The 24,127-nt window shown below is 41.0% G+C and overlaps 1 protein-coding gene across 1 annotated transcript in view; it reads right to left on the bottom strand.

Annotated features, from left to right (window-relative positions):
- Positions 1–24,127, bottom strand: part of NUDCD1 (NudC domain containing 1) — a 142,347-nt gene that overhangs the window by 72,816 nt on the left and 45,404 nt on the right. The window contains exons 3-4 of the mRNA XM_074943934.1: positions 17,243–17,428; positions 7,368–7,551 (exon numbers count right to left, since the gene is read on the bottom strand). Of these exons, the coding sequence (XP_074800035.1) occupies positions 7,368–7,551; positions 17,243–17,428 (370 nt within the window). The remainder of the gene's footprint in view (positions 1–7,367; positions 7,552–17,242; positions 17,429–24,127) is intronic.

Raw genomic sequence — 24,127 nt, 5'->3', positions numbered from 1 at the left:
GGTGGCACCTTGAAGACTAACAGATGTATTTGGGTATAAGCTTTAGTGGGCTAGAAAAGCTTATGCCCAAATACATCTGTTAGTCTTTAAGGTGCCACCGGACTCCTTGTTGTTTTTGTGGCTACAGACTAAAACGGCTACCCCCCGATATAAAATACCTGGAAACTAGTTAAAGCACAGAGGGTTCACAGCCTAAACTTGGCATTTCCTCACTTTTTGTTTTGGTTTCTATTAGGCTTCACATCCTCTGTTTTATATAGATTTAGTGATTATGAATCAACATTCTTGATGAAAGGATAGAAACACACTTTTTCCTCTAACAGGTAACAAATATAGAAGTTATTTTCAAACAAGAAAAAATTTGCACACCAAACAGTAACTGTCTAGACACTTCAATGTGTGTGAGATCTAGATTTATATCTTAATTTCATCCAGTCTATCAATGTAGTGATATGAATACATATTCAGATGTGGACAACCCCAGATATGAGCAGTATAATTAATAAGAAAAAGAAAAGTTTCCTACTATATTTAAGGGAAAAAGAAATATGTATACTGACAAAAATGTGATTAAATAGCAGTTGCTCCTGATATAAAACCTTAAATAAAGTTTTGCTGCTGATCAAGTTTTATACTTCCCTCTAAAAAGTACAGCACTATAATATTTGTTTTAGGTTTAGAGAATTTAATTGCTTACTATAAAAAAATGTGGTTGAAAGATTATAATTCTTATTAAATTTTGCTGCATGTTGACAATTGTAATTTAGTTTTTAAATGATTAATCACACCTTTTCCTTCATTGAACTTTATAATTACAATAAATCAAAATTATTCTTAATGCAACGTTAAAGGTGGAACAATACTAGGCTAGTGCAACACACACTCAGGAAATGCAAAAACATAAGAAGAACATAAGTGTGACAACGTTGCACAAGGAAAGTGTATGTAATATGGCCAAGTTAACTAACATCTACTTGTATTTCCTAACCACTATGAAGCATGCACAGTTTTTGCGTGCAACAACAGCACTCTTAAAGAAGTGCATAGTTAAAAGAGCCAGTAGAGCAGTACAGAATTTATAAGCTCTGTACAGGTGCATCTGAACTCCGCCAGGAGCCAGTGGCGGATTAGTCACTGGGCCCATGTCCAGGTGCCCTGGCCAATTGAGGGGGAACCTTGGAAAAAGGGGCTCCCCCATGCCCGAACCTGCTCCACCTGCCCAGCACTCCTGCTGGGGAGCGGGGGAAGCCCCTGCGCCCTGACCCCACTCCCTGGCAGATGCATAGGTGGGGTTGGGGGAGACTGCATGTGGAAGGGATGCAGAGGGGCCCCCACTTGCTCTGGCCCAGAGCCCTACAAAAGATTACACCACCTCTGCCAGGAGCAGATGGCAACCTGTTTCTAACCAGGAAAAGGGGGATTAGTTATTAGTCTCAATCGTTCTTGCCCAGGATGTCAGGGGAACTAGAGGTACCCGTGGATCACAGGCTAGCCAGGGAGTAGCTTGAGGGTATAGCACACTGACCAAAAATTTCTACTTTTCCCAGAATCTTAAAACATTAGATCACACATCTGAAAACAAGACATCCCAATTAGTGGAATTCAGGTAGAATGAAAAAGGGGCCAAGAAGGACGACCAGAAATTGGGAACATCGAGATCAAAAGATAAGGGTTGGACAAAGAACATGCATCATCTGAGCACTGTGCACAAGAGTAGCGTGTCTGTCCTGAAGGGCATACCTCACAACTAAGTGAAGTTTTCTACCACAGATGGTCCGCACACAGTTTCAAGTGAGCATAACATTGTTCATCCAAAATCTTCTCTGAAGGAGGACTTCCCAGCTTTCACTTTCGAAAGTTTTCATATTTTCATCCATATATTTCTGTGATACAGAATTTTCTTCAAAGGTGGCAACAAAAATGAAGCATCATGATCCCTCACTTATAAAAAATTTACTTAAGGCTTTTGTATTGCCTCAATTCAACTTCACATGAATGTATTTTTTAATTTAATCTACAAGTCAGGCTCATCCATCACTGTGAATTATATTTTTAAAAAGAGAAATATAGTTCTTTACAATTTAAGTTTGCTTTTTGAAACTTCATAGTTATTTTTGTATTGATCGTAGTTAGAAAATGTGCCTGTTTATCATTAATATTCAAGGATAGGAAGAGTTTCCTGTAACCAGGGTCTTCAATCAACATCATCAAATTATACAGCAATGAAACAAATATCCCAAGCTATATTCTTCAGTGAGTTGCAAATTATCTATAATCAGTCTCAATTTCAGCTGTTTTATCACTCGAATTTATTCACCAAAGGAAACTCATCAAGATTTCCTTTTCCAGTGCAAGCTTTCCCTTATCAAAACCCTAAAATTTCACGTAAATGCAATCTCTCTGTGCATTAAGGTGGCAGGGCAACCTGTCATTCTTGTAAAGGCATAAAGGCATGCAGAAATATTCACCAAATCAATGAGATATTCATTTAACATCCCAGGAGTTCAGAGTCCAAGCTATTGCTGGGCTTTTCGTTTTATAGAAAAGAGAGGGAACAACTGGGGCATGGACGCACACAATGGTACTGAGCTTCTTGACAGGTATTGGATTCATAGGTGTGTACAGTACAAACAATAAGAGCCTATCCCCATGCAGAATGCCATTGATGGAATGAAGTGAGTAAAGGCTACAGCTATAAGTGTGTAAATATTCAATTATTCAATGTACACTTTCAAGTATACAACCAGCTAGTAACATTCAACAATTTTCATTTAAATAATGTTATGACTAACATTAAAATATCTTGTATTAGGTTCTTAAAATTAATGTGTGTAGAACACTTTGAAGACAAAAGGCATTATACCAGTACTAAGTTATTGAAGAAGTTTACGTTGCCTATCTTCACAGTCGAAAGGACTTATCACTACTTCTTGCTGGTTTGAGTCTTTTCATTGATAAAAACCTTGTTACACAGAAAATTAACAAGAATACTTTGTGTTACCTGCTAGATTAAAGTAAATAATATAAATGGCTCTTTGAAAGAGAAACAAAACTTATTCTGAGGTATATAGTCCGTGTATCATCTACAGTAGAGCTGGTCAAAATTTTGAATAATGGCTTTTTGATATACATACATACATACACATACACATATTTATATATATATATATATATATATATATATATATATATATATATATATATATATATATATAATTTTAATACAGAAAAATTGTATTTGACAATGTTCTGGTTTTCCGACAAAACCAAACCAAAAAGGTTTAGTTTTTGGAAATTGATTTTTTTCCAAGTTACTCACAAAAAAGTATGAAAACATTATGGTGAAGTCTGAAGAAAATTAAAGAAACTCCAACATTTTCAGCAAAAAATTGGTATTTTCACCTGCCTTTAATCTACAGCCCTCTTGCAAAACCTTTTCTTCAAGGTTATCTACTCTGTAAACTTTAACTGAGGATAAGAAGAGAGGCACAAATGATTTTATTAGAACAGCCATGTTATTTCCAGGTAAAATGAATGATTCCTATTCCCTAAAGTATTATCTAAACAAAAATATTTTTCCATATATTTCTACTGGTGTACATAAAGTTAGAGTAAGATAATAATTTTGGATTTCCATAGCTGACTTCAGCTCTAGTATTTTGCTCTTTTTACATAACCAAATTTATTAATGGAAAAAGAAAATCCACATATGAAGGCAGCATAGAATACTGGGATGAATATCAGTGTTTCCACGTAACCAGAGATGGGCAAACTACAGCCTGTGGGCTGCATCCAGCCCGTCAGACCTTTTAATCTGGCCCTTGAACTCCCGTTGGGGAGCGGGGCTGGGGGCTTGTCCTGCTCTGAGGCTCCAGCCAGGAAGTGGGGTCGGGGACTTGCCCTGCTCTGTGCATGCTGTGACTTCACGTGGCTCCCGGAATCCTATGCCTAGGGGCAGCCAGGGGACTCTGCCAGCTGCTCTCGCCCCAAGTGCTGGTTCTGCAGCTCCCATTGACTGGGAATATTCTTTAAACATTGTTTAGACATTTTAAACATTTAATGTTCACATTAGTTCTTTAAAATGACTATGGAGAAAGCTGAAGACCCTCAACCTTTAGTAAGGAATATAGTATAAAACCTTCTAAAGCTCAGTACAATAGAATTGGCTCCTTCTGCACACATAGATTGCCTTAAAGCAGACATGCCATCTTAAATGTCAATGCTGGTAGCTAGCATGGTACAGTAACACTGCACTTCCCTGCTAACACTGGTGGAGTTTTCAGCATAGTGAAAAAATTCCTCTTTACGAGTAGATGATTTCTTATACTCTCACTAAACTTAAACCAGGATGAGCACACAGTTATGCTCAGTTATGCTCACACAGATGGGAATACAGGGGATATATACAAGTATGCATTACTCTCTTTATTCCTTAAAGCTGTACTTTAGAATAAGCAGGAAAGATAAGGAGCAAAGAAGATCTTTACCCCCAAAAAGTAACAAGAAAAACAGCAGTCAATACAAAGAAATTTAAAGGTCATTTAACTAGAACATACGGAATGACTAAATCTTTACTCTTCTGTATCAACTGATTAGGGGATCTGCAAGAATTTTTCTAAAAATTCGAAACAAAAATTGAAGTTAAACTAGAAATAAAGATAGTACAAGGAAGACTAAACAAAACCATAAGTATAATCAACTGAAACAGATAAACAATACAACATTAGAGCTAAATTCAGCTGAAAATACTAGCAGGCTTTCTTTACAAGCCCTAAATCCTAGCTCTGAGGTAGGCCTATCTAGCCAAAAAAATTTCATCATAAAAAGCAACACAAAAAGTGTCAACACCCCAGATGAAGGTTATACTCATCCAGGAGGAGGGGAGGTCATAAAAGTCATTTCCTTAATCTCATGCTCCAAACTGCAGATTCTCAACTCCCTTAAAATCCCCACCTCCCACTGCTATGATGCAAAGAGGAATTAACGTAGATCTAGGCTGGAATAGTTCTCCCACAGTGCCCAGCTGAGCCTTACTGGAGGGGTGGCTAATATTAGATGCTTCTTTATAAATTCAAAAAGAATGTGGGACCTCTGGGTACAGAGCTCCTCTCCTGCAACCACTGAATTGCAGCATGGGGCCTTCATCCTGATCTTTAGAGTGCTTCAGCATAGTGGTAAGGAAGGAGGAGATGGAGAATCCTCCTCAACAATACCCAAACCTTTTTTATTATTATTACATCTTCAGGCCATTTATTTCACTCTTAACTGACAAGTCATCTAGAAAAGAGTCTCCTCTAATATTAAAACATTTAGAGACCTCATAAGCATGTTCAATGGAGTCTAATTCCCTGAGAGCTAAGATACTATATATGGTAACAGAGCTGAGCAGAATCAAATAGTCCAGTCTTAAGAATGAGGAGTACTTGTGGCACCTTAGAGACTAACAAATTTATTTGAGCATAAGCTTTTGTGGGCTAAAGCCCACTTCATCAGATGCATGTAGTGGAAAATACAGTAGATAGATAGATACACAGCGAGAACATGAAAAAATGGGGGTTGCCATACCGGCTCTAATGAGATCAATCGATTAACGTGGGCTATTATTAGAAGGAGAAAAAAATGTTTGTAATGATAATTAGGATGGCCCATTTCAAACAGTTGACAAGAAGGTGAGAGTAACATTAGGGGGGAAATTAGCATGGGGAAATAGTTTTTAGTTAGTGTAATCACTCATCCATTCCCAGTCTTTATTCAAGCCTAATTTAATGGTGTCCAGTTTTCAGATTAATTCCAGTTCTGCTGTTTCTCGTTGGAGTCTGTTTTTGACTTTTTTTGTTGAATAATTACGACTTTTAGGTCTGTAATTAAGTGTCCAGGGAGACTGAAGTATTCTCCAACTGGTTTTTGAGTGTTCTAATTCTTGATGTCTGATTTGTGTCCATCCTAATTATCACTACAAAAGTTTTTTTTCTCCTGCTGATAACAGCCCACCTTAATCGGTTGGTCTTGTCAGAGCTGGTACGGCCCATTTTTTCATGTTCTCTGTGTGTATCTATCTATCTTCCTACTATATTTTCCACTATAAGCATCTGATGAAGTGCACGAAAGCTTATGCTCAAATAAATTTGTTAGTCTCTAAGGTGCCAGAAGTACTCCTTTTCTTTCTGCTGATACAGACTAACAAGGCTACCACTCTGAAACTAGTCCAGTCTTGTTAACTCAGTATCTTCTGCATCCAAGAGTCTAAAAGAACGCTTACGGACCAGAAGGCACAGATATGCTATTTAGGCTGCAACAGACCCTTAGAAATTTGATCTGGGAGAAAAGGCTGGAGGAAAAAAAAACAAAAAACATGTTAAGACAGAAAAAGAGGGGAACAGGCGGGGGCGCGGAGAGAGCGAACCAAGATGACAGAAAAAAGTAAATTAGCTGCTCTGTACTTTACTTATCCTGATATTCTATGATCCTTACAAGCCAGGAATAATTTAATTCCTAAAACTTCAAAAATGAGCTCCCCTACCCCTGCAATCAGTTACTCGTTGGCTTATATTCCGAGACATGTGGTCTTAGATTCCTTATAAAAAAGTTAGCCTATTTAATGCAACTATGGATGTTTATATTATTAACTCATTCACCTAGCTATCTCGCCATATATATCTATACATATATACTTTGCTGGATTTTACTAAACTCTTGGCATCAATGATATCTAAGTGCAATGAGTTCCACAGTTTAATCACTGTATACAAAAATCACTGCCAGATTTAAATATGTTGCCTTTCAACTTAATTGAATGTCTCCTTGCTCTTTTTACTATAGAAAAAGTTAAAGAGCATTCAATGTTCTCTCTATATACCACTGATTTGTATACCTATACTATGTCCCCTTATATTCATCTTCTAACCCTAATTTGTAAATCCCCTTACCATTCAAGTTCCAAGACCAGAGGCTGAAAACAGTACCTAATTGTCCAGTGGTTTGGAGATTGGAACAAAGGTTTGCTAAGACTACGGTGAGAGGACCTAACATTTTTATTTGGGACCACTCTGGGAATTTGCATTTACATCTCCATATGTGAAGTGCTACTGCACTGACCTTTTCTTCTAGTCACCCACATCAAATAAGTTTCTGTATTGTTTATCCATTAATTGGCCTCAGAGATATTTAGCAAATTAAAGGTTTACATTCCCCACCCCCAACTCAAATTGGAAAAAAAAATAATCAAGATAAAAACTGAGTTAAAGTTTTGAAAAACATAATTAAAATAACTAGCATTGTGAAATGACAAATCATATAAAATAATTTTTTTAAATAGTGAGGTTGCAGCTTTTCAAAATATCTGCCAAGAATATAAACAATATACTCACCCTCTTTGTCTACTTCTGTGATTGTAACCCACTCCAAGGACACATGGAAGCCACTTCCTTTTGCATCCAGTTCATCTTTTTCTACTCGAAGCAGAAGCCCAGCTACTGAATGCACATCTGACTTTACAAAGGAAACACTGTGGGCTATAACAAAGGGACTCCCAAATTCTTCATTAAACATTATCTGTAAATCAGAAAGAAGAAAAAAAAAAAAAAAAGAGAGGTTGGAGGGGAAAGAGAAGAGTCCATAGTAGCTACTTTGCTATCCACTAGAAAAGGAATGAGAAAGTTTACTGAAGCTACCCCAAGGATTTCACTCCCAACACAGATCACTCAGTGGCTTCCACTTCTGGGTTGTTCATCCTGCCTGCTTTTCCCACATAGTTTTGACATTCTCTTTAATATACAAATTAATAATAAAGTAGCAGCTAAAAGGCCTATTATGCTTGGTACTATGCAAACACAGTAAGATAGTGGATACATGATGATTTTGACAATAAATCAATTGTGGAAAACAAAATCAGATTTTTTAAAACAACCTTCTTTGGTTAACGAGTTGTTTATCATTAAACTTTGAAGGGTTCCTTTACTAGACAGCTGTAGAAAACTGTGTATGATAAATGCCTATTATTAAACGGAGGAAGAAGAGGAAATTAATGATTTTGAAATTGCTGAGATGGGGGAGTTCCTTATTAAAATCTGTGAGTGGAGTTTGGAGCAGCCCATTCTGCTCCCACATTTTGATGAAAGCAGATCAGAACTGCCTGATCTTAAATCTTGAATGATACAGTGGTTACCAGATGAATGTATTAGAATGTGGGATTGTTGCAGAAGAAAAGTCCAAGAGTTTCAGTCATTTAAACTGATCCAGAGATGGGAGCTACAGTAATAGAAACTTTGGTTCTGGAGACCATATATCTTTTTATTCTGTCTCAGGTAAAACAAGCACAGTATCAAAATGTTGAGAAAATTGATCAAGACAAAAAAGGACATGAAGATAGGAATTTTTTCATTGCCTATACATCTATACCAGGAGCCTGTGTAATAAAACAAGAAGAATTAGAAATTGCTCATTTCTGAACAAAAATTAAACCTAGTTGGTACTGCTGAAGTCTGGTGAGAAGATTGGCATGACAGTAATGTTAAAATCAATGGTTATAACCTGTTTAGGAAGAATGGAGTGCACAGAAGCGGACGGAGAATGGCAAGCTGTCAAAAATGAGATTACCAATTTCCAAGTCACTGACAACTCAGAAGAAAATGATCTTGCATGCTGACCGATCAATGTCGTAACAAATAAAGACAGGGTACTATTATGTGTCTGCGACAGACCACCAAATCACACTAGAAAACAGGATGACTACCTCCTTAAGCACCTACCCACAAGATGGAGAAAACCCATTGTTCCATGGTGCTTCACATTGAATAAGCAGTCATTGAATTTTAACAAGCAACAATTGTCCCTAGTCTATCCGTAATGGTCACGCACACACACACACACACAGGGTAATTTATGACACTGCAATTTTTCAGAGCAACAACTTCACAATATCAACCAGAATTCGTACGTTTTACAGACTTCCCCCAAATTGTCACGTGCAAACAGAATCAAGTCCAAACCAGTAATAGCTGGTGCTTTAAAAGGACCAGTTTCGCAAAGCTGAAAACAATGATAAGCCAAGTCAGCCGATAGAAAGAATTTGAATGGAAAAATGTGAATGATAATGGGCAACTGTTTATGAACATTTTATTAGATGCCCCAAAAGTCACAATTGATAAAGAAGGCCACACTGGTTTAAGAGAAAAAAAAATAAAAATTAAAAAAATATGGCTTAGAGGGGGAGTGAAAGCTGTTATAAAAATTAAAAACACAGTGTATAACAAATGAAAAGGCAAATGGAAAAAAAGCAAAAGTTGATAGCAATGACTACAAATCAAGTTAGTAATTGTAGAAATTGTAGCAAAAGAACAAGCAGAAATGGATGGCCAGCAAAGTTAAGGACAATAAAGGAGTTTTTTCAAGTATATTAGGAACAAAAGTGATCCTAACAATGGCACTGGTATGTTACTAGATGGAAACGATACAGCTGTCAACACAGAAAAGGAAGACTTGCTCAATAAATATTTCTGTTCTGTAATACTTCTATTCTGTAAAAACAGAAGATATATGCATATCTGATGAAATACTTCCCATTTCAACAGTAACTATGGACAATATTGAACAACAGCTACTAACACAAGACATTTTAAAATCAGCAGGTCCTGATAACTTGCATCCAAAAGGTTTAAAAGAGCAGGCCAAGACGCTCTCTGTATCATTAACATTGATTTTCAATAACTCTCAGAATGCTCGGGAAGTTCCAGAAGAGTGAAAGAAAAATAATTTTGTGCCAACATTTAAAAGGAGTTAACACGATGACCCAGGCAGTTATAGGCCTTTCAGCCTGACACTGATCCTAGGCAAAATAATGGAACAGCTGAGAAAGGATTCTTAATAAACAATTAAATAAAGTTAATATAATTAATGCTAATTAACACATTTTATAGAAAATAGATCTTGCCAAACTAACTTGATATTTTAAAATGCGATTACAAATTTGGTTGATAAAGGGAATAACAAAAAGAAAAGGAGTACTTATGGTACCTTAGAGACTAACCAATTTATTTCGTCTCTAAGGTGTCACAAGTACTCCTTTTCTTTTTGCAAATACAGACTAACACGGCTCCTACTCTGAAAAGGGAATAACGTCATTATAATATGCTTAGACTTCTGTAAATCATTTGCCTTGGTACTGCACAACGACATTTTGATTAAGAAATGTCCAGAGCAATACAAATCCAACATGGCACACATTAAAAAATTAAAAATTGCCTGATATGTCTCACAATGTAATTGTAAATGGGGAACCATAAGAACGGACATACTGGGTCAGACTAAAGGTCCATCTAGCCCAGTATCCTGTCTTCCAATAGTGGCCAATGCCAGATGCGTCAGAGGAATGAACAGAACAGGTAATCATCAAGTGATCCATCCCCCGTGGTCAATTCAGCTTCAACAGAGATTAGGGATACCATCCCTGCCCATCCTGGTTAATAGCCATTGATGGACCGATCCTCCATGAATTTAATCTAGTTCTTTTTTGAACCTTGTTATAGTCTTGGCCTTCACAACATCCTTTGGCAAAGAGTTCCACAGGTTGACTGTGCATTGTGTGAAGAAATACTTCCTTTTGTTTGTTTTAAACCTGCTGCCTATCATTACTGAGTGGGTAGATTTCTGATTCTTTCTGGCTTTATAACCAATCTGTGCATCAGAGCTCACATTCAAATGGTGGCTTTTCATTGGAACTGTGCTCTCTAGCCCTGGTATAGAGCTCTAAAGAGGCACAGGAAAAATGGATCCTCACACTCTTTTTTGAGGTAATCACAAGAGAAGGTTACAGCAATTTCTCAATTCGTTCAATCCTCACTATCTGGTTCTGCTGGGTTTGCACATTGTTAGCATCAACGGCATACAGCATAAGCCACACTCATAAGATTTTGTTGCAATGGAAAAATCTATGTTGCCAAGAAAAGTTCAACAGCCTAATATGTTTTCTTTCTTACTTGAGACACGGCTCATCCACAAATGAATCAACTGGCCCAATCCTTTTCTTCATCCAGATACCTTCCTTTTTGGATATTTCACAAGCTTTAAGAAGTTCCAATTCATCCTCAGATCTTTCAATGTTAGACAGGTCTGATATGGATTCAAATCACATTTTTTACTTCTGACTGAAGCATTTCCATTTTTGTCCACATTTTAGTGGAATGAAATTTTGCTTTGACTTTGTCCTCCTCTGACAGTAGTAGTTGATATCTAGGATCAAGCTATATACATAAGAGAAAGATATAATTTTCAAAAACAGATTTTTTTTCTTCATTTTTTCATTGAAGCCAGTAACGATTCAGTAAAAGGAGAAGAGACTTTTGATACTTCCAGTTGAAATTCTAACCAAGCACCTTAAGTCACCCATGGTCAGTTGTTCATATTGAAGAATCTTTGTCATCACTTTAGCAGGCTTCAATGCAATTGTGATGCCTTCAATGGCATGCCATTCTCTTTTTGTCATATAAAGCTCATGGTTTGATGTGGCCAGGTCCTGTCAGAAATCCCAGAGCTCCAAGAGTCACTCAAGTCATAAATTGAGCGCCACCTGGTAGGACAATCTAAGAGTGAGCTTTTTATTTGAATTTTCTGATCACTACCAACATTGTTTGGTTTCTCAGTTTTGTTGTTTGTTTGGTTGTTTTTTGTTTTTTTAAACACAGAAATATTGAGCTTTATGAATAAGGTCAGATTGTACATTCCTTGAATTAGTCTTCATCTGCAAGATGTAGTGTATGGGCAGGACAGTAAACTCCCTTCAATCTTACACCCATGGCTTCAGCAGATATATTAAGTACAGCTTCTTCAACCATATGAATCAAATCATTCTGATCTGGTCCATATCTTCTTTAACATCTTCCTAAAAGAGTAAACTTTGTTTGTTCTTCATTCTGAATTTGTTATTCTGTTTTTCCAGTTTCCTGGTCATCAATCATCATCTTCACCGCTTTCATATTTTTATATATATATTATTATATTATATATTTTGTATGGCTTGGGGTGATTTCATACATATCAACCACTTTAACAATCATAGATTTTTAAATATTCAGAGATGTGTCTTTCTTTGATCTCTTTCAATGCTATGGTCCAAAGAACAAATTGTTCCGCAATAATGTATCAAATGTTAATCCCTAAAAGGGATCAGCCAAATTGTGTGGCACAATACACTTTCAATTAAATTAATCATCCCTTGATTTCTTTTTTGATCCCCTCCGGAATGGTTGGTGCTACAGTGGCAATTTTGTCTCATACACATTCACCGTTCCGTTTAAGTTTCCTCCCCAGGCCTTCCAGTAAGCGGTCAACAATTTTGCAAAATCCTGAATCCTCCATTAGTTTAAATGGTCTTCCATTTACAGTGATTAATTCTAGGCAAGCATCCAGTAAGGTAGGTTCATCAATAGTTATTGTAGTTGCCTTAGTTGTGAACATGGAGTCCAAAATACTTTGTGTTATAGTAGACTTCTTGATGTGGGTTCACCAGAATTGCATGCATGTTGTCGTCATTTATTATTTTTAGTCTGTAATATTTTTTCTAAAGCAAATGCAACACACTCCTCTGAGTGTGCCTTTCCAGGCTGGCAGCATAGTTGAATGGCACTCCAGTTTCCCAATTTGACAAGCACATTTTTTTCAAAAACACTGTCATATTTGAAGAGCTCTCTTACATGATTAATTCTCAGTTGTTGTAATAAACTATATAATTTTTTTTTAAATAAACGAATGGCAATAGTGCAGCCCAGTTGCATATTTCCAGTATCTAATCAAGTATGGTTGTGTTTTAGCAAAGTAGCGGCAAGAAGTCTGAGTAGTAGTTCAGAAGGGGGTGATCTTGTGTCACTAACTATCCATGCAAGGTAATTTAAACTTGCAAACTTTCACAGAGCTTGTTCTGACTCTGGACTCCTCCTTTCCAAATTCCAAGCTGCTTCTCAGATTATGTGTCCTTACTCCAGAGGTGCACAAAAGTTGTTCTACCATCTGGCTCCCATTACGAAGCTCAGGGTTGCCGGGGAGGAGCGAGTGACCACTATTGCAGCTTCCCTTTCTTTCCCCTCAGAAGTCATTTTTCTGTGGGGAAGCAAAGAAATCTGAGGATGATATGAATTCTGTGCCTGCGCAGTGGCACAAAATACCCTCAGGAGTAATTGATCAGAGGTGAAATACTTGCTGAGACTGTCTACAAGCGCATGCTAAGCACCTGGAAAGGAATGTGCAGAGACCGTGACGTAGTTCCAGATACTCTAGTTCCAGCTGACCGCCTCTAGGCACAGCAGAAGGGATTTTGTCCCCATATGGTTATATTGAAGACTGCTGTAATGTCTGAAATTATCTGGACATGTCGGGATTTTACAAGTGGCAAGAGTATACTGCAGGCCCATCTGACCACCATTCATTCCAGGAGATTGATATGCATCCTGGCTTCTCAAGGTGTCCATATGCGTTGTGCTGTGTGAACGCCCATATGGGTTCCCCAGCCTACGAGGGATGCATCTGTGATCACCACCGCATTGGGTGTGGGAGGTAGGAAAGGGACTCCAATGCCCCTATAAAGTCTATGATCTGCGGAGCATTCAGAGTAGACTTTTCCACGTTTATGCAGATACCCAAGAATGCTAGGAGGCAGAGAAAGATAAGGTTGCTGACTAAACCTCCAGACAGGATCCGCCTATTAAAAACAAGTTGTCCAAGTATGGGAAGGTGGCATAGCCCATTCATCTAATCTGTACAGCCACCACTGTGAAGACCTTTGTAAAGACCCTGGATGCAACTGCCAGACCAAATGGGAGTATCCTAAACTGGTAAAGTTCCTATTCTACCAGAAACCTGAGAAACCTTCTGTGGGATGGGTGAATGTCTGCACAAAAGTAAGCCTCTTTTGTGTTGAGAGCTGCAGACTCTCTTTTTCCAAGGAGGAAATTATTGATGTCAATGTAACCATGCAAAATTTTAATCTGCAAATAAAAATATTTAGCTGGTATAGGTAAAGAATGGGCCTCCAGCCTCCCTTTTTCTTGGGAACTATGAAATAGTTGGAATAGAACTCTTTCCCTTGTTGCTGAGGTGGCACTAACTCCACAGTTCCTCACTTGAGAAGAGATTCCACTTCTGGTTAGAGGATCTCCTTGTGAGAGGTCTCTGAAGGGAGCTCAGAAATGGGGTTTTGGAGGAGGTGGAGAAAAACTTGACAGCATAGCCAAAGTGGAAGATATCTAGTACACACTTGTCCATTGTTGTAGCTCCCCAGTTGTAGGCAAAGTACACTTGTTGGCCACCAAAGCTGACTTTGGAAACTGGTGGGGATCACATCCTTGGAATGGTGTGCAACTCCCAAGCATCCTGTCACAAGTAACTTTTAGCCAGTAGATGAGGTTGCAAGAAGGATAGCTACCTTCAAGAAGGATGGGGCTTCTGAGATGTTCTCTATCTCGTGGGAACACCCTACACCCCCATGTTCATCCTTATAATATGATTGTGTGATATCTAATGCAAAGCTTGTCATGTTGGGTGTCTTCGGAAGGCCCATGATGTACTGAGCATTGTTGTTATGGTAACGTTATAGTAATGTTATAGGTTGTAATTTCATATATATAGTTATGAGGCTGAAAATGTGTCCTCATGGCTTAAAGCAAGCCCAGGCAAAAACTCTCTAAGAGCAGAGTGGCAGTTCACACCTCATTAGGGCAGGGATGGGACAAACCCAGCCCAGCATCACAAGAGCAAAGGACACTGGCCTAGCAACAATAAAGGATCTGTTCGACTCTCGAGTGAGTCACCCCCCCATTCCTTTGGTCAGTTTGGGACTGTGATGAGGTAATGCTCACCTGACTCTGAAAGGGTGAGGGGACAAAGTCAAGAGGGAAGAAAGAACATGATAAAAGTGAGAGACATTTGCCGTGCTCTTCCTCTCTTCCACCTCCATCTACAGACATCACCACCAAGCGACTGAAGTGCTAATCAAATGGGAGAGCCTGGCTGAAGAGCAACCAGTCAGCCTGTAGTGAGAAGCATCTAAGTTTGTACGAGCACCGAAAGTGTTAAAATCAGCTCAGAATGCGTTTTGCATTTATTTCATTGTGACTAAATCTGACTTGTTATGTTTTGACTTATAATCACTTACAATCTATCTTTTTCGCTAATAAATCTGTTTGTTTATTCTACCTGAAACAGTGCGTTTGGTTTGAAGCGTGTCAGACACACCCCTTGGGATAACAAGCCTGGTACATATCAATTTGTTGAACTGATAAACTCATATAAGCTTGCAGCGTCCAGCAGGCATAACTGGACATTGCTAGGGTTGTGTCTGGGACCAGAGATATTGGCTAGTGTCATTCAGTTGCACAATCCAAGGAACAGCTTACATGCCAGAGGCTGTGCGTTAACAGCTCAGGATTGAGGGTTCTCACAGGAGAGCAGGGTAAGGCTGGCTCCCAGAGTCAAGGATTGGAGTGACCTAGCAGATCACCGGTCCAGATAACACCAGAGGGGAACATCACAGCTGCATATCTTGGTCTCTGCACTGTTTGGTGCTTATGGGGCAGTTCAAATGATTGTTAGTGGCAGAAAGGCTATGGAAGAGGCTGTGGCTTATATATCTGTTCACGGTGCTTCCTCTTTGGGGCTGGAGTATAAATGCCCAAGGTGTGGAGGAATGTCCTGGAAACTTAAAGAGTGCAAAAGTTAGCTTGTTTTCTTGTTAAAGAGATCGGTTTCACTGAAGTGCAAATCCTCAGTAGTGTTCTGGACCTTCCTGGGAAACTGAAGAGGGAAGCAGTGACTCTTGATGCATTACTGCTGCGATCACTATAGATCAGCATGCAGTGAGGTTTATCTGCAAGTCTACCTTCCTCAACAAGGGCTGGGAATTAAATTCCCCCAGCAGGACAGGACCCATTATTGAACTTCAAATAGTTCATAAAATTGTATTTTGCTTACATAGCCTGGTAGTTAAAGACTCTGAACTGGAAGCTGGTGAATGTGAATATCTTCTTCCCCAGAAGATTAAGGTATTTAGCTCCCTTGTCTGCGTGGGTGGTCTTAGGACGTTGCTGCCTGGATCCCCCTGTGGCTGCTTGTACTACTCGTGAGTTGGGGAGGGCGAACAAGAATTCTGCCCCTTTTGCAGGCACAAAGTTGCACTTCTCAGCCCTTTTAGAGGTAGGGGTACATGTTGCCAATGTATGCCATACCACTTTAGCTAGTACCATAATGGCCTCATTCACTGGAAGAGGTACCCAAAATTGTTCAGTGCGCTGCAGGACATCCAAGAGTATCTTGAACTTCTTCTAACAGAATCTGAAGTTTTACCATCACCCTCTGCAACAGTTCTTGATACTGGTACTCCAGCTGGTGCTCTAAAAGGAAGAACCTGCTATGGGATAAAAACAGCGTGCTGACAACACTGCTAGCTCTTCTGTCCCTGCCCGTGGGGCCCCCCGCCACACAGGCATCCTGACCCTAGAGGCTTCCTCCCAGGCCTTGGTCTTGACTTACTGGGAATTCAGCCTGCATGTCCTTGCCAACGAAAGCCAAACAGGGGGGGGGATGGGAAAACCAGCCAGTGGGACAGACATCTTTTGGTGGAGTCTTCAGGAAACAGGTAAGAAAGCTGCAGGAGGAGCTGGATCGTCCGTGTAGCATCAGGGAATGCAAGGACTTTATCAACTGAACACAGGATGCCAACCAACTACAGATCTGCTCAGGGTCTAACCTCCCCAAATGGGTGTCCACATGCCGCCCTTGAAAGAAGGTTAAGATATAACTTTATCATAGTTCATAATTTATAAGTACCTACATGGGGAACAAAAAAAAAATTGATAATGGACTTTATAATTGCACAGATAAAAAGTGTAACACGATCCAATGGCTAGATATTGAAGCTAGACAAATTCAGAATGGAAGTAATGCACAAATTTTTAACAGTGAGTAATTTACTACTGAAACAACTTACTGCGGGTTGTGGTGGATTCTCCAAAACTGGCAATTTTTAAAACAAAATTGGATGTTTTTCTAAAATACATGCTCTAGTTCAAACAGGAACTAACTCAGGCAACTTCTGTGGGCTGTATTATGCAGGTAGTCAGACTAGATGACAGTGGTCCCTTCTGAGCTTATAAATGTATGAACTACTCTGAAAAGTGTGCAGCCCTTTGCAAGACTGAATCCTAAAACAGGAATACTATGAGAACGACACTTATAAAACTAATATTTTAGCAAAACTTACCTCCCACTTTTCAGATGCAGCATCTCCACGTTTGCCCGTTTTAATAAGATATAATCTTCCTGTTCCATCTGAAATGGTAACCCAGGTAGAAGACGAAAAGTGTATTGATGCACAAAGGCGATTATCACAAGCTGTCAAGTCTGTAGGTAGCCTGAATACTTCTCTTGGCTTTCGAAGGGCAGTGTCCTATAAGCAAAAAGCAATGAGATGTTGGCAGAATTAGATATGAATAAAGCACTTCATGAATAGCTGTTTTATTACACCCAATTTTATTAGACCTGTTGACCAGCTTCTCTACTAAAAACCACTGATAAATCAAAATATATCCACATTTCAAATTTAACTGCATGGTACAGAACAAGCTAATTCTATTTTATAGCTAGCTCTTACATCTGTCACCACGAAAATGCTAAATATTTTATATTAAACATTATCTTTCATCTTAAAGCACTTCACAAACTGAAATAGACATATAGTACAAAACACAGGAACACTTCATCTAAGATGAAGCCATTTCCATGTTTCAGTTCTCAGTAACATTACACTGTTTAGGACTGAACTGACCACATTTACCTAAAGCTGCAGAAACATTTTAGTTAGAATATAACAGCCCAAGTTGGAATTTAACCAGAAGTGTGAAAGTTAACATCTCTATTCTCATAAGAAGTGCTAGGGGATAGAATCACAGAAATATAGAAGTTATCAAGTCTAGTCCTCTGTGCTGATACTTAATGATCAAGAAGGGATCAGACTTCAAATGAGTACCAAAAATCTCCTTTATGTGCAGACCTAACAAACAGAGTGGACATAGCTGTTCCAAATATTATACAGTACTATCAAGCCTGCCTGCTCAAAGCAACAGTGAATTGTGGGTACTCTACTTCATCCAGACACTAGGTCTTTATTGAAAGAAAAATAATTGGAACTGTAAATACTGAAAGGTTACTCTGGATTAAATATTGGCTATATAGCTGTATTTCAAGTGTGTTTGTTCCCAGGGTAACACCAAAGGTAGTTTACATCCAGTCTAGTGAATGGACTACTCAAGCTTGATGACCCAATAAAGACCCTTAGCCCTAGTCTACACTACGAGTTTAGGTTGAATTTAGCAGCGTTAGGTCGATTTAACCCTGCACCTGTCCACGTGACCAAGACAGTTTTGTCGACTTAAAGGGCTCTTAAAATCAACTTCTGTACTCCTCTCTGGAGAGGGGAGTAGCGCTAAAATTGACCTCGCTGGGTCAAATTTGGGGTAGTGCAGATGCAATTCGATGGTATTGGCCTCCGGGAGCTATTCCAGAATGCTCCATTGTGAACATTCTGGACAGCACTCTCAAATAAGATGCACTGGCCAGGTAGACAGGAAAAGCCCCGGGAACTTTTGAATTTCATTTCCTGTTTGGCCCGCATGACGAGCTGATCAGCACAGGTGACCATGCAGAGCTCATCAGCACAGGTGACCATGTAGTCCCAGAATCGCAAAAGAGCTCCAGCATGGACCGAATGGGAGACACTGGATCTGATCGCTGTATGGGGAAAAGAATCCGTGCAGGCAGAACTCCCTTCCAAAAGATGAAATGCCAATATATTTGCCAAAATCTCCAAGGGCATGATGGACAGAGGCTACAACAGGGACATATATCAGTGCCGCATGAAAGTTAAGGAGCTGAGGCAAGCCTACTAAAAAACAAAGGATGCAAATGGTCGCTCGGGGTCAGAGCCCCAAACATGGAATTCTATGCTGCATGGAATTCTAGGGAGTGCTCCTACCACTACCCCACCACTGTCCGTGGACACCTGCAAGGGGAGAGTCTCATGCAACAGGGATGAGGATTTTGTGGATGAGGAAGATGAGAAGAGCGCACAGCATGCAAGTGGAGAATCCCTTCTCCCCGGCAGCCAGGAACTGTTCATCACCCTGGAGCCAATACCCTCCCAACCCTCCCAAGGCAGGCTCCCGGACCATGAAGCCAGAGAAGGCACCTCTGGTGAGTGTACCTTTGTAAATATAATATAGGGTTTAAAAGCAAGCGTGTTTAATGATTAATTTGCCCTCAAGACTCGGGATGCATTCGCGGCCAATATAACTACTGGAAAAGTCTGTTAACGTATCTGGGGGTGGAGCGGAAATCCTCCAGGGACATCTCCATGAAGCTCTCCTGGAGGTACTTTAAAAGCCTTTGCAGAAGGTTTCTGGGGAGGTCAGCCTTATTCCGTCCTCCATGGTACGACACTTCTACCACGCCAAGTCAGTAGCAAGTAGTCTAAAATCACTGCAGAACAAAGCATTGCAGCGAATGGGCCCGGGCTTTGGTGGCATTCAAGCAACATCCATTATTTATCTCTTTGTGTTCACCTCAGGAGAGAGATATCATTCATGGTCACCTGGTTCAAATACGGGAAATTTGTTTAAGGTGACATTCAGAGGTGCCCGTTCCTGCTAGGCTGTTTGCCTTTGGCTGAAAAGAAATCATCCCCGCTGTTAGCCACGCTAAGGGGGGAGGCCCGTTCATGCTGAGCTGTTTGTGTTTGTCTGACAGGGATCTTCCCTGATACCAGCCACATGGTGAGTGGGCGGGGGTTGTGCTGCACATTCACCCTAAAACCGCAGCCCCTCCTTTTAAATGGCCAAACCAACAGGCTTTGATTAGTATGGGAAAGGAGGGTGCTGCTGTTTGAAACCGTTCCCACATGTTATGAAGGTTGAAGAAGCTGAAACCCTTTGCCTTACCATGGCTGCCTGTAAGACGAATTCTGTTGCCCAGCTGAGCAACCAAACCGGGAGGCACCCAATGTAAGAGGTAAAATGAGACCTTGTCCCAAAAGCACATGTACTATGTAATGTGAATCACTTGATTCAGTGTGAAATAGTCTTCCCTTTGTTCTCTAAAATGTATCTTTTTAAATACTACTCTCTCTTTTTTTCCTCCTGCAGCTGCAATTGTTTCTACACTCCCCCTATCATCTCCGTCCCAGAGTCTAGCGCAGATTAGAAGGTGAAAAAAAATGCACTCGCGATGAAATGTTCTCAGAGCTCATGCAGTCCTCCCTCACTGAAAGAGCTCAGCAGAATGCATGGAGGCAAACAATGGCAGAGACCAGGAAAGTGTTAAATGAATGCGATGAGAGGAGGGAGGAGTGCGATGAGAGGAGGGAAGATGCAATGCTGAGTCTAATGGGGGAGCAAACTGACATGCTCAGGCATCTGGTGGAGCTGCAGGAAAGGCAGCAGAAGCACAGACCGCCACTGCAGCTCCTGTATAACCGCCTGCCCTCCTCCCTAAGTTCCATATCCTCCTCACCCAGATGCCCAAGAACGCGGGGGGAGGGGGGGGTACTGGGACAGGGAGAGGCTACGGGCACCCAGCCGCTCCACCCCAGAAGATTGCACAAGCAACAGAAGGCTGGCATTCAATAAGTTTTGAACTATAGTGTGGCCTTGTCATTATAGAATATCAGGGTTGGAAGGGACCTCAGGAGGTCATCTAGTCCAACCCCCTGCTCAAAGCAGGACCGATCCCCAATTAAATCATCCCAGCCAGGGCTTTGTCAAGCCTGACCTTCCCTCCTCCCCTCATCCACCACCCCACCCGGTGCGTCCCTCCTCACCTACCCCTCCCAGGCTACCTTGCGACTTTTCCCCCTATTTGTGTGATGAATTAATAAAGAATGCATGATTTTGAAACAATGACGACTTTATTGCCTCTGAAAGCGGTGATCGGGGGGGAAGGGAGGTCGGTTGGCTTACAGGGAAGTAGAGTCAACCAAGGAGGCAGGTTTTCATCAAGGAGAAACAAACAGAACTGTGTCACACCATAGCCTGGCCAGCCATGAAACTGGTTTTCAAAGCTTCTCTGATGTGCACTGCGCCCTCCTGTGCTCTTCTAACCGCCCTGGTGTCTGGCTGTGGGTAACCAGCAGCCAGGCGATTTGCCTCAACCTCCCACCCCACCATAAATGTCTACCCCTTACTCGCACAGATATTGTGGAGCACACAGCAAGCAGCAATAACAATGGAAATATTGGTTTCGCTGGGGTCTAACCTAGTCAGTAAACTGTGCCAGCGAGCTTTTAAACACCCAAATGCACATTCTGCCACCATTCTGCACTTGCTCAGCCTATAGTCGAACTGCTCCTGACTACTGTCCAGGGTGCCTGTGTATGGCTTCATAAGCCATGGCATTAAGGGGTAGGCTGGGTCACCAAGGGTAACTATAGGCATTTCAACATCCCCAACGGGTAATCTTCTGGTTTGGGAAGTAAGTTCCTTCCTGCAGCTGTTCAAACAGACCAGAGTTCCCGAAGATGCGAGCGTCATGCACCTTTCCCGGCCATCCCACGTTGATGTCGGTGAAACGTCTCTTGTGATCCACCAGTGCTTGCAGCACCATTGAAAAGTACCCCTTGAGGTTTACATACTGGCTGCCAAGGTGGTCTGTTCCCAAGATAGGGATATGTGTTCCGTCTATCGCCCCACCACAGTTAGGGAACCCCATTGCAGCACAGCCATCCACTATGACCTGCACATTTCCCAGAGTCACTACCCTTGATAGCAGCAGCTCACTGATTGTGTTGGCTACTTGGATCACAGCGGCCCCCACAGTAGATTTACCCATTCCAAATACTGCAGAATAATGCATGAGGTGTTTGCAATGCTCCCAACAGCAGCAGTGAACTGAGCGGGCTCCATGCTTGCTGTGGTATGGCATCCGTAGGAGAGCAGAGTTGCAGCGGAAGCACAGGATGACAACTGATGCCACGAGAATAGATATTTATACAGAACGACGAGAGGACTTGGGAGGTGGATTCATGGCAGCAGGAGAGCAAAGTTGCAGCGGAAGCGGTGGAGGACGACGGTTAGCACCGCGCACGTTTCCCAAGGAAGAACACAAGCACATGACAGACAACATGGAGAAATTAGCTATTGAGACAAGAGCAGCAGAGCAGAGTTGCTGCAGAAGCGGTGGAGGACAACAGTTAGCAGTCCTACTGCACCGTCTGCTGACAGCAGTATGGTGTCTGCATGGGAAAAAAAGGCGCAAAACGATTATCTGCCGTTGCTTTCATGGAGGGAGGGGCGACTGATGATATGTACCCAAAACCATGCACGACAATGTCTTTGTCCCATCAGGCACTGGGAGCTCAACCCAGAATTCCAATGGGCAGCGGAGACTGTGGGAACTGTGTGATAGCTACCCACAGTGCAACGCTCCGAAAGTCGATGCTAGCCGCAGTAGTGTGGACGCACTCCGCTGACTTAATGCACTTAGTGTGGACATATGCAATCGACTGTATAAAATTGATTTCTAAAAATAGACTGCTATATGATCGACCTAATTTCGTAGTGTAGACATACCCTTAGCTCTCACAATGGGCCATAGAAGAGACTCATTTTGCCCAGATGTCTCTTCCTGCAGCCTCCTCAGATTGGCAGCAGTATGATTATTGGTTAAGATCTCAAGTCATATATTACCTGGCTACATGACTGATCTCTTCAGATTAGAAGGATCCTATATGTGATTAAATTGGTTTTCAAAAACTACTCCTCCTTCATTGCCTGTTTTTGCCTACACTGGTCTACTTGTCTACTAGAATACCACTGCCTCAGTTGAAACTGCAGTCAAAACTTTGCTCTTTTGGTGGATGGTTTATACAGCAATTTCAACACTGCCTTGGAATCTTTTAACCTATGTAATGTTTCATCAGTCTTCAGGACACTAAAGCACAGCCTTCGAAGGGGAGATCTTCAATATCTTTTGTACTTCCACAGGAATCCCCAACTGGTGCCACAACAAGCAGCTCATGGTTACTGCCATCACTGACTTTGGTAGTTGAGTCTATAACATCCAGGTAAGTCTGCAGAGCATACTTTACAACCCATCAACCCTTCACCAGGAGGAATTGGAACTCGCCTCTGAAGTCTTCAGGCAGTTTACTGATGAACCTGGACATAGCATCCTACTTATAACGGGTCAAAGGGCCTGATGGTGAGTTATGCAGAGCTATAAACCTTCAGCTTAATAAACCTTTCTACCAAAAATATTTAATTTGTTTGCATCCTTTTCTTTCGGGTGTAGCTTTTGCTCTATCTTGGCAAAGTCTTTCATTTACTGCTAACAATCCCAGGAGCCTGGTGGGGTTCTGACAGAACTGTTTGAACCCATGTAATGGAACCTAGTACTTGTATTCTGTACACTTCGCCACAGGCACGATAGATGATGGAATTTCCCATAAGGCTTTAATAGGTTACATAATTGACTTATTTATAGGGAGGACAACTTTCCCTCTTGAGGCAGGGGGTAAAATGTCTGAGTTTGTGAGGTTTTTCTCCTCCACAAGCTCCATTTGTATACCAAGGGACATAACCATCCTTTTCAGGAGTTTTTACAGGACTTAAAATCATTAGGTGTGTTCGGTACCAGAGCCTCGAATGGTGACAAGGATGAAGCATTCAGAGGCAGCAGGCTAGGACCATCTTGAAGATGGTCTTTAACTGTCAATGTAGAAGACATAGCTAATACAGGCAGTGGGCAGACCTGGTCTTTGGTGCCCAGCAGAAGCTCGTTACCAACACCAAGTGGTCTGTCATTATCATCTGGTGAAATCTCCCTCTTTGACGGGCATGTTTCTGTAATGCACTGGCTGCTCAGTACTGACTTTGAACAGTCCATTGGTATCAGATGGGGAAACTTCCCTTCTTCGGGATGTCTTTCAGAAGTGCAGCAGAGACAAGGACCTGGACATTGATGGCATCTCCAGAAAGGCCAATGGTGTGGCTGGTATTTCATTAGCTGTGTGAGTGACTGTCTGAACAGGCAGTAAAGGGACTGTCCAAAGATTTTCAAGCATCTGTGTCTCTGGCCTTCCCTTGTTGTATTTTCTCAG

The sequence above is a fragment of the Natator depressus genome, chromosome 2 (assembly GCF_965152275.1).
Source record: "Natator depressus isolate rNatDep1 chromosome 2, rNatDep2.hap1, whole genome shotgun sequence".
Taxonomy (NCBI): domain Eukaryota; kingdom Metazoa; phylum Chordata; order Testudines; family Cheloniidae; genus Natator; species Natator depressus.
The sequence above is the reverse complement of the archived record's forward strand: the minus strand, read 5'-3'. Positions and strand labels throughout refer to the sequence as shown.